The sequence below is a fragment of the Mustela putorius genome, unplaced genomic scaffold, assembly GCF_011764305.1.
Source record: "Mustela putorius furo isolate JIRA1106 unplaced genomic scaffold, ASM1176430v1.1 tig00003949_pilon_pilon_pilon, whole genome shotgun sequence".
NCBI classification, from domain to species: Eukaryota; Metazoa; Chordata; class Mammalia; order Carnivora; family Mustelidae; genus Mustela; species Mustela putorius.
The window spans coordinates 1,249,284-1,261,513 of record NW_025422093.1 but is presented as its reverse complement, the minus strand read 5'-3'; the positions used below and the strand labels follow the sequence as shown (position 1 = coordinate 1,261,513).

At 35.5% G+C, this 12,230-nt stretch overlaps 1 protein-coding gene across 3 annotated transcripts in view; it reads right to left on the bottom strand.

The window, feature by feature from the left end:
• The window catches only part of CTNNA3 (catenin alpha 3), a 1,821,555-nt gene that overhangs the window by 827,467 nt on the left and 981,858 nt on the right, over positions 1–12,230 (bottom strand). For all 3 annotated transcript variants that reach the window (XM_045069885.1, XM_045069887.1, XM_045069886.1), the window contains exons 8-9: positions 10,028–10,108; positions 688–840 (exon numbers count right to left, since the gene is read on the bottom strand). In XM_045069885.1, the coding sequence (XP_044925820.1) occupies positions 688–840; positions 10,028–10,108 (234 nt within the window). The remainder of the gene's footprint in view (positions 1–687; positions 841–10,027; positions 10,109–12,230) is intronic.

Here is a 12,230-nt window from a genome sequence, read left to right as displayed (position 1 = left end):
TTTTCTGCTACTGGTTCCTGGCCTTGTGAGTACTGCTACCTTACTGGTGTTAGAAATCCTTCCATTCAGACTCTCTTATACTGTGGCTGCCTTACAGATCCCCATAATACAATAGGTTCTAGTATCTGTTTCCTAGGAATTGTCTAGCATTTTATGGCTCTTTCAGCAATATGCCATCTTGCCCCCAAATTATGGACCATTTCCATGCTTTCAGCTTCCAAGCTGAAGAAATTATAGTTTTATCATCTCCTTTTGCCTCTAATGGGACATGGACCAATCCACTATCCCCACTTATTTATTCTAGATATTTCTACCCCTGTATATTCGACATTCTTTTTCTATAGTCATGTTACATAGTTGAGTATGATTTGAAAGGGTGAAGAAGTAATAAGCCATGAAAAGATGGCAGACAAATAATAAAATGACATGAGGTAAATATTTAATACTTTCATCTTAGAACAAGAAAAGATGTGTAACGATAAAACAAAGAATCTGCATTTAACCAGTCTGTGTGTATGTATGTGTGTGTGTGTGTATACTTTTTAACATATATACATAAAAAATACTGAACTTTTCTTCATTTAATAAGTGGCCAAAAGTTTTCATCTGAGTAGAGTTCAGCTGGGAAAGGGTAATGAGAACTTTATTCTCCTGGATTTGGAGTAGTTACAGTTCTAGCATGCTTACCTCTATAAGCCTGTTGGTGTGTTCACGAAATATTGAAGCATATTCTTTTATTTCCTTTTCTCGGCCATTCTTGGCAGCTTCAATGAGAACCAAAAGCGGGACTGTTGTATCCAAAAAGGAGTCTGACACATGATCTATAATAGCCTTACGGAGCTGAGGAGAAATAAAAAATTCACTTTTTTTTCAGGAAATGGTTCATGATATTTCCTATTTTTATAATCTCAATAGTTACAAAATTAATCTTACATATTTTTATACAATCTCTAAACTAATAATATTTAAGATGGTATATGAATGTCACTTACAAAGTTAAAACAAACAAAATATCCAAGGGAAAAAAATCATCGGGCAATAGCCCTCTTGCTCTCAAAATACACTATTTTTTTCTTAAATTATACTTAGCCCAGAGATATCAGATTATAAGTGATAATACACCATTTTCCCTCAAAAAAATTGTACTACTGTAATGTTTATGCATGTCTATTAAACAACATTGTACATCATGTATTTTCATAATTACAAAATTATGAAATGTTTTCTACTTTATTGGAGGAACTGATGATAAATTTTGATTAGCTAAATTGTAGTCTTCATGGTAATTAAACCAAGTTAGATCACCGATTATGCCAGTTGATAACAGATTAATAGAGCAAGGAGAATAATAAATGAGTTTGATGTCCAATTTTCTTCATCTGCATTAATTGTTCTTGCCCTTACACCTTAAATTATTAAACAAGTATAACATTCTACTACAATTAGTTCTTTTAAATTAGATTATGTGTGAGCTCATAAATGACAATCAGGCAATTACTCTATTCAGTAGATATTTACTAAAATTTAAAACTGCATTGGAAAATTAATGCATTGTATTTATATAATATTGAGTCCTAAAGGATCACAGTATCTTGAAAAGTTTCACCCAACAGTGTCAGTGATTATGCATGACTCCCTAATTTTTAGGTGAACCTCTTTACTTAATTTAATAACCTCCATAAGATAAAACAAGGAGATGAGTAACTATCAGAAAAGAAATTTATAATTTGCTTTCTGTGAAAATTATGTTTTAGAGTATTTTTTAAAACCAATAGACAGTTACCCTAGTTTTGAATTACATGAGAATGCTATGGTAGCTGCATTAAAAAAAAAAAAACACTATCTTCCTATAATATTTACAGGTTATAAATCCATAATAATTATAGATTTCAGGGAGAAAAAAATACCTCTGCCTAAACATCATCTTAGGCAAAAGAACTGTGAAATTTTCTGGCTTCTAACAATTTCACAAAGGCTATAAGAGATCCCTAAGGAAAGAATCTGCTTAGCAAGCAGAAAGGCAAATCACTAATAGCAACTAATTAACATTGTCTGAGCACTTACTAGAACAGAGTGCAGAGTGCTAAGGAGTTACAAGGCAAGGGGAAGATCTGGAGGGAATGAACAATGTGTTTGATATCCATAGAGAGTGAACCAGAGAAGTCAGGCAACGAATCACAAGTTTGGACTTGAATTGAGAACTACAAGTTATGTTACTTCCAGATAGGTAAAAGTAGAAGGAATCCTCAAAGGGGGAACAGTTTTCAATTATCATCCCTCCCTTTTGTCCTTTTTTTTTTTTTAAGATTTTATTTATTTATTTGAGAGAAAGACAGTGAGAGAGAACATGAGCGAGGAGTTCAGAGGGAGAAGGAGACTTCCCATGGAGCTGGGAGCCCAATGTGGAACTCAATCCCGGGACTCCAGGATCATGACCTGAGCTAAAGGCAGTCGTCCAACCAACTGAGCCACCCAGGAGCCCTGTCCTTTTTTCTTTCATTTATAACCAGGATATAAATGTGAGGGGAGATGTGCACTAAAGATATGCAATTAATAGCCAACATACATATGGGAAGTAATTCAAGCCAAGGAGGCAGATAGGATCATGCACAGTGAGGAGATGTCCAAAAATAAAATCTTAGGAAATATTACCATATATGGGAATTGTGCAGATGGAAGAGAGGGATCTAAAAAGAGACTCAGATGATGGCCAAAAACAAAGAGAGCAAATGACCAACAACTAAAAGAGAAACTTTCAAATAAATCTATGTCAATACTGTCTCCAAATGAATTTATTCTACCATATGCAATTATTGTATCCGCATTATGGACTTACTGAATCTTCTTTTCTGTGTATTTGATTCCATTTTCAATTCAACAATTATTTCTAAACATCATTTCATTACCTTTCTACCAAGAGCAAGCTATTATGAAATAGAGCAAGATGGAAATGCATGATCCCTTATAATCTAATAGAGAAGTGAGAGTCATTAAATGTCACAATAAGGGAAAAAATCAGGAAACTGACAGCAAAGAAATTTCAAAAAGATAATGAGTTTCAGAGTCTAATTTTAAAGGTAAGTTAAATAAATTGAACTAAGACTTATCTAATGGATTTGACCACTAAGAGGTCATTGATTAACTTAGCGAGAGCAGTCTGAGTAGAAAAACGGAAGCAGAAGTCCTATTGCAATGGTTTGAAGAATGAATGGGAGATGAGTAGAGGTAGAAACAGTGAAAATAAACTCCTATTTCTATAATACTTCAAGCAATCTTACAGTGCTGTGGTCTATGCACTTCCTCTCTGTAATGGTATTTACTCCCCTATTCGTTGCCCCCATCCAGGCTTTTACTGTTTTCCCTGCTATTCATTCAATCTTTCCTTCCATACAGAAGTGCTGAAATATGTTGTAAAGGTGAGACTTGAGCTATAGCTGATTTACTATTGTTAACAAATAAATAAATAAATGCTTTGGCTAAATTAATTTTTTTAATTAAACCACGTTAGAAACACATTTTTTAAAACTTTATTCTAAGACATGTTGCTAAGTACAAAACAAAATAAGAAAAGGTGTACCATGGACATGTGATATTATGTTCAGTAGGACAAGACATAAGGACTGTAAAATAAGCTTACAAATAATTTCTATGCCAATGCTTGCAAAATCCTGTTGGAAAATGAACAGAAATTACCTGACATACTATAATTCAAATATTATAAGCAAAATGAATCTTCTTTCCTATAGGGGTATATCAGCTCAATTTAACAAATGCACTTTGAGCTTTCTAAGGACAAGGCACCACCCTAGGCAAACTGGGAATGTCAGGATAACAAAGACAAGGTAATATTAGGGAGTGAGAGTTGCAAAAAAAAGTTTGATGAGTATCTTACAAGAAGCATAAATAAGAAACAACTTGCACTGTTATCGTTAAAAGCCTTCGGTAAAGATGAGATATAGGTATTCCATTTTAAAAGTTGAATTAGCTGTTAAGAGTAGGGGTTGGGAGGTGGAAAGCATAGCATTCTAGAATGAAGACTATCATAAGAAATTAAACAAACAAACAAACAAACAAATAAATAAATAGAGGGATCCTCAAGACATGGCAAGAATTTAGTGTGACTAGAACAGTGATAGAGTAAGGATTGAAACAGGATTTCTTAGGTACAATAGATGTAATGGAAAGCATTTCAGGTAAAAAGAACAAAATAAGACAAAAAGTTTAAAAGATGATGTCTCCACCACTGGACCAGTCCCTGATTTCAGCTGTTGCTGTAAAGGAACAGTTCCTTTTCCTTTCAAGACACCCCACCTCGAATACATTCCATGTTCCTCTTTGTTTTTCTTTTTTAGGGTCTGTTTTAAGTCTCTGTGAGTCTCCGCCCAAGCACAGACAGCCTGGAAGTTCTGAAGAGGGAACACCACTGGAACAACTATCAATCAGTGGAGACAGACAGGAACCACCAGATAAAATTCCTGGTCTCTATTCATTGGTTAGATAATTCTGGAAGACATTCTTTCCCTTCCTACAGGTCCTTAAGATTCTGGTGCCTACAGTAGGAACCTCAAATAGCATATTCTTTCCTCCTTCCGTGCCTATTCTCTTACACTCATGTTCTCTTACACATGCTTCTTGGATTTGCCTCCTGAATAAAAAAACCTGCGCTAAGGCTCTAGTCTTAGGACCTGGTTCAAGGGAATCTAATATAAAATAGATACATGTGTCTGCTGATAATGTTATCATGAACCAAGTAACAGACTCTGATGTCTTACATAAACTACCCATTGATGACCATACTTTACCACTTCGGCTTTGCACACTACTGAATTTGATTGTCATCCTCGGGTACTGCGCTGTGAAAGAGGAACTATTATGAGAGAAGGCTAGAAATGCAAATAGGGACAAGATATGGAACACCTCAAATGTTAAGTAATTTTCCTTACATATTCTGGAATATTCTGACATATGGGATTTTTTTTTTCATTTAAATTGTATACTCATCTATATCTGTGTATGATATGTTAGAAGTCTCTACGTTATTAATTTCCCTATTATTTTCCCACCCAATTGAACAACTCATTCCTTTCACTTGAGTGACATACAAAAAAACTTTAAAAAAGAATACAACATGCCATTGTAAAAATAGGACAACCTTAAAAGCTGCAGCACTAAAATCTGAAGTTAGTGGGAGGCCAATAGGAGTTAGAGGTATGTATTTTCAACAAATACCTGTTTGTGGCCAGGCATGAAAGATGTCAGGCGCAAAATCAGACGGAGGGGTTTTCCATCTTTTCTCACTATGGTTTAATAAAAGGCTTTGAGACATCAATTTTTCTGTTTCCCACTGATGTAAGTGGTTTGGGATCTCAAATAAAATAATATATTTCTCTACAATTGAAACCCAAAAGTGAAAGCTGTATGTGAAAACTGTAAGACAGCACTGCCCCACCACCACTAAATAAGAGAATAAAAGGAATGAAATTGTGAGGAGAAGAGGAATGGAAAGAAAAGCAAGTGTCTCAGAAAAGAATTGTCCTCAGGTAACCAGAAAAAATTATACATGTGGATATTAATGCTATATTAATTTTAATAGCAAAATGTGACTGCCAAAATGCAATTGACTAATAGCAACTAAATCATCTAATAATTAATTCAATGTATATCTATTGTGTCTACTGAATGATACTTGTATCTTTTGGATCATTAATATTATTTCATTATGAGGATGATGAAGAGAAGATATAAGGACATACATATTTTTTTCTAAGTGTGGCACTGATACTACCAAAATGGGGAAGAGATGCCCTATAGCATTTCAACAACTCAGCAACTAAAAAATTAGTGAAGTTTCTGTTTTGTTTGTGTTTTATCAGAATCTATTTAATTTGACATATCTCAAGTCCTTACTTAGGCATTTATAAAATAGGCAGTTTTTTTCTCAATAAACACAAATAAAAACTTTAACCTGCCTTTAGTAAAATCAAACACATGTTTCATTCTGCTTAATAGTGTAGAAATGGAATATATTCAATTGCTTTAATTTTTTAAACAAAGAAATGAGGTTTAAAAATTTTCCTCCCTGGGGCACCTGGGTGGCTCAGTCGTTAGGCATCTGCCTTCAGCTCAGGTCATGATCCCAGGGTTCTGGGATTAAGCAGCCTCACATGGGCTCCCTGCTCAGCAAGAGGCCTCCTCCCTCTGGACTCCTCCTGCTTGTGTTCCCTATCTCACTCTCTCTCTCTCTCTCTGTCAAATAAATAAATAAAATCTTTAAAAAAAATCTTCCTCCCTTATTAAGAACTGTAATAGGTACACAGTTCTCAAATAAATGATGAGGAAGGAGACTAGAGGAAGAAAAATTTTTAATTAAAAAAAACTTGTAAATAAGTGGTAACGAAGAAAAAAAAATTAAGATGGTAAAACAGTTTATTAGGCACTGGGAGTTCTGAAGGTGAATAAACCATTATCCCTCACATGGTGGTTACAAATTTGGGCTGTGTTGGGTGGACTTGGGTTCAAACTTCATCTCTACCAGTTAGTTAAGTGATGCTCAGTAAATTGACTCACCTTAGAAACTGAGATAAAAATACTATGGCATTATTTCTCATTTCAGAAATAAAAATCAATCATGTGAAGACTAACATAAGGAGTTGGTAGAGAGCCTTTCAAAGCACGACTAAGTGAAAGATGTTGTTATATCTAACATTTTAAGGATGTGAAATCCAGTGGGAAGATAAAAATCCATTTTAAAAATCCATTAAAAAAGAGAAACACATGCAGAATATGAACACTACTATAAAAGAACTACACGTGCTATAAGTGCCCCAGAAAGAAAAAACACTGATTCCAGCTGCTGATAAAGGAGCTGGAAGGTTTCATGGGCAAAGTAACATTGGTATTAGTCTTGAGCTTCCTAAGGTTGATGAGGGGCTCGGCAGGGGAATCAAGAGGAGTAGGAAAAGCACCAAGTTAAAGAAACCGTATATACAAAGGCACATGTGTTTGAGGGGGTGGGCAGTGATGGACAATTTGGTGAACAGTAAGTAGACTGTTTAGTCAGAGAACAGGTTAATGTGCGGTATGGTGAGGAGGAGGAACTGAGAGAGTGGAAGAAAAGGAACATTATGAATAATGTCGATTAAAGTCATGGCTAAATCACAAAGAACCAAAGACCTTTGTCTTTGTTTTTTATGGTAACAGGCAATAAAGTCACAAAGCAATAAGGTTCATAGAAGTAAATGTTAAGTCACCTTCTAGGTAATTTCCTTTTACTGACCCAAAAAGTATAATTTGCCCCCCATAGATCTATCTAAGCAATCTGTGTCATAGAAATATCTCATGGAAATCCAATGATTCTCTGAACCAAAGCCAAAATGTTTCTGTGTTGTGATGGAGAAACCCAATATGGGTAAGCAAGGAGATTAGATAAATGGGCAAGAAGATGTGTTCTGGTTATTGTTTACTAAGAACAAGCATGCAAACAAAAACAGATCTGTAACAATATACAAACATTAAATACTTCAAAGTAAAATATTTTAAGGGTAGGGACTTTCTTCTTCCTGTGCAAAAGAGTATATATAAGATGCTTAAAACAAACTGCTTGATAAACTTTGCAAGAATACGAAGAGGTGGAGATGTCTCATGCTGCTGTTAAACTAGTTTTTATTATCACAAAAGTATAAACATCAGGATAGAAAATGAAGTCCTAGGGAGGACGAGGTAAGGATACTGAAAACAAACCATAGCAACTACCTCACTGACATTGAAGACCACAGATGTCTCCAGAGAACAAGTTCTCTAACAATCCTACACCACCAGGTACATACATATCACTTCTGTTGGTCCTCTTGACTTGGGACAGTATTCATGACTATTCTTATCTCTGAAATGGGGAAGAAATAGCATTCTGGTTACTTTGGAGCTTAAGCATTAAGAAGGTGTGGCAGCTTCCATCTCTCCTTTCTTGGAGCCCTGATCTATCACGCCAAGAAATCCAGGCTACTCTGTGGGAGAAAAAGTCACAAGAAGGGGTCCTGGGAGTTTAGACACCACATGGAGAAAAGGAAGAAGCACCGAGGCCTCAAATATCCAGCCCCAAACCCAGACACAGTTCCCATTTGACTGCCACTAGACGGGAGACCACAAGTGAAAAGTACAAATATGGCCCTGCTAACCCCCCAACCAACCCATGGAATCATGAAACCTAATAAAATTGCTGCTAAACAATTACAAGCAGTAATTGTTTAGCAGCAGTACTTAATCAAAACAATGAATACGTTGACCTATAGAAACCACAGAGGATTTTCCTACTTCTGGAACACAACAGTTTTTTACAAGTTGGAAACATCCCTTTGCTATAAAGCAAAGTATTAGTAATCTCCCACGTTCTTTCTATATCTCACTGATGATGTTAGTGGGGGGGGGGACACATGTAGAATTGCAAGAAAAAATACAAGATGCCTGGTCAAATCTAAATTTTATATAAACACACTATTTTTTAAAATATAATTATGTCCCATGCAATATTTAGGACATAATTAAACATGTTTGTTCTTAATCTGAAACTCAAAGTTAACTGAATATCTTGTGCTTTTATTTGTTAAATCTAGTAACCCTACATATAAAGGATTGATTTATCTTGACTTTTTTTTTTTTTTTTTTTGTACGTAATGGTTCCAAAAGCTTTGGATATATAAATGTAGATTAACATTTTGTTGAAGGCAATAGAGAGAGATGAGGCAGGAATGAAAGACATAATTGTTGAGAGCTCATAGAACAGCTTTTCCCAAGTCCCAAGAGAGAAGATGGAGTAGAAATCCTCAAGGAGATTGAGAACAGAAGTCCTGCAATTAAGAGGGAGAGGGGCTCTTGTGGGTAAAAGTTCCTGAGTTTAGTGTAGGTTATGATCTGTTGTAGGTTCAATGCCCCTTCCTTCTTAGGCAGGTCACCTGATCACAGACATGCTTTCTCGACTGTATTATAAGAAAAGTCTTGAGCTAAGTACTTTGCAACTCTTACATTCCATGATTCTAAGTGCCGACAGTAGAAATAGAAATCACATTAAGGTCATAAAGTTGAGCAATTGGAATTTCCACAGCCCTCAAAAAAATTTTTTTTTTACAGCTAATATTAACTGGCTGAGGGATCCATATTTATTCAATTTCCAACTCTACTCCTGAATTAAAAGATTACTCAGGCCATTTTACTAAATCTTCCCATTAAACTACAATAATATATCGCATTAAAAGCTTATGGTTGAAAAGCTTTTGCTTCTCTTTTATGAATTAATGGTGACCAAGTTGAAATTGTACATGAAAAAGTACTCTGGATACTATATAGTAGAAAATAATGGAAAGCAAAGGTCTTTGAAAATAGCTAAGTCTTCATATTTTGGGGGGAAAAATTAACTTGAGGCATAATACTGGACTTCTAAGTTATCTAATGAAATCCCTCCTAATCCTATATTCCCAATGACCTAAGGTTACAGAGTAGCCTTAGAGCTTAAACAGCAACTAATTTTTGAAGCATTCTGAAAATAACTGAAAGGGCAAATTTGTACCTCTCTGATTACTAGCGGTTTGCTATAAGCATATGGATGATAAACTAGTTTCTAATGTAACAGATTCAATTTAACAACATTCCTTAAAAAAGTCACTAGGGAGCAGGCACTGATGGCATTTCATTTAATCCTCCCAGTCCAATTATGTATTATGAATTCCATTTTATAGGTTCAGAGAGGCTCAAAAAGATTAAATTTGTCCCTGAGATCACACAGCTGATGAGGGCAGGACCAGCATTTGAATGTAACTCTGCCTGATATTAAGTCACATGTTCTTTCATTATTATATTATTATTAACGTTATGTTGGCCAGAAAAATGGTTGTAGTATGTAAATATAGAAGTTACATATTTACTCTTGTTGTTTTGTGTTCTAAATTAATTGAAGAAGGACAAAAACAAATATTCTAGCAGTGGATAAAGTTCATTTAGTATGGTGTTTCCTTTTCCACGTCTCTGTCTTTCTCACCTGTCTGCGAAGGTCTCTTGTCTTCTTACACATGTTGTCTATTGCAATATTCAGGGTATTACTCCTTTCCTTTTTTCCAGTCTGAAAGAGAGGGGGGAAAAATGGCATAAGCAATGGTATCAGATTACTCTTTATCACTTAGCAATTTTCTTTCTAAATTTCCTGAAAATAACAGCTTGAAAATTCAAGAATAGGTTTCAAAACTGCTATGATATTGCATATGATTCATGAGCACTTCATTTAAGACTAAGTAGAATGGTGATTAAAGCTCACATTAGTTCCTCCTTTAAGCTTCTGTAACATTTCTGATATGGGGCTGGGTTGTATTCAGTGTGGCAGTGGTAGAGCATTCTCTCCAAGAAACTCTGATCTTCATTCTTAACAAGTTGACTCTTTAACCTCAAAGCACGCAATTAGCTTAAAAGCATTAGATGCCCAATTTGTCAACTTCTGTGGGAGTTTCTGAAGTCATTTTCATGGTGTATTGTGTAAGTTATGCAGAGCCATATTGGAGTTTTTGCTAAACACCAAATAAAATATGCAGTGCAAATTCATACAATTTGCAAAAGTTGACCACAATTTTAGCTGACAATATTCCAAGAACAAATTGTTTCAAGTAGGAACTGGACGCTGTTTTTGGCTCTTTAAGATAATTTGTGCAACACCTTTTCATTTCTTTAAGCAGAACAGTTCTCTGTTATACCCTTAACCTAAATCTTTGGCTATTAAGCACACAGGGAGTCACCTTGGTTGGTATTTTCTACATATTACTTTTGTGGGAGACAACTGAATTGAATCTAATCATACTTTTCTCAGTCCTATCTTGTATAAAAAAGATTGAAAAAAAATCATTATGTGATTCACCTCTAAGAAAATTGCTACCATTTAAATTAATAAACTGAAAAGGGCTCTTGCGAGGAGACCTTGAAAATCAGGAAGGTAAGTTTAAGCAGCTGATAACTGAGGAAGTTTATAGCACAGACTCCATGAAGAAGGAAATGAAGGTAAAGGGTGGACCATTAGGCTGTGTGTCATACTCTACGTCCAATGACTACATTCACAGATAAATCCATACCTTCAAGGGGAGACACTTCTTTACAAGAAGTTCAAGAACATCTATATACTCTGTCCCAGCCTCTGTTTAGTCCCATTTTCTGTTACATCTTCTCAAGTACTACCCTTCCAGTAATAATATTCCTACACATGTCTACCTCTTCTCCCAAGTTCTTATACATAATATACTCTTGACTTCAGCAAGTGTCTACAAAATAACCAGCTGTTAAAATCCTACCTGTTCCTCAATGGTTTCCACAGAGTTCCCTCACCAACTCTCCTCAGGAACAAACTCTCACCTCCTTGTTCCAATAGCATTTTGCAAATTTCCCAATGTTTGTCTCTATGCAAGTTCACCACTCTTACAATACTGTTAGAATCTTGATATTGACAAGTATAGCTTTTTTCTGTTCCTGAAAGTAACTCGCAGAGGACGTATTGAAAGGTGTTGACGAGTTTAAAAGTGAACAACTTAATTCAGAACAGAACATAGTTTTATTAGGATCTCACCAAATGCCAGGAAGGTGTCATACTAGATTCTTGAGAAGATTTTGTCCATCAAGGCACAGCTAAAATCCTCTGTTAGCTGAGGTCTCTGTTACCCACCCAAACTTTAGTTACACCTAGATTTCCTCAGCAACAGTGTTACTGATAATTAAGATGGAGAAAAATCACTGTCATTTGAAACCACCTTATACACTGCAAGATGTTTGGCATCCATGGGCCCCTGTCTACTAAATTCCAATGATATTGGCTTCATGCATTTCCAGATGCCTCTTAGGGGAAACAGTAGAGGACTACTAAGTCTCTTACCACTTTTTCTTTTTGACAATGAGTGTGCAATATGTATATGATGGAGATTGTATCTAGTGAAAGAAGTGGAGAGATGAGAGAGGAAGAAATAGAGACTTTGGCTTCTTCATTCCCAATTTGGATACCTTTTATTTCTCTTTGTTTTCTGATTGCTGGAGACAACTAAAATTCTAGATGTCAGAGCAATAAAAGCAATTGGTGTCAATTACCCAGATGAAAGTTGTGGCTACCTTTTCAGCTCCTACCCAGCATTACCCATGCTAGCAGTAGAAAATTATGAAAAGTTAATGCAGAGCCATGGAAGGCAATGGCATGAGCAGATACACAATGGGCTATA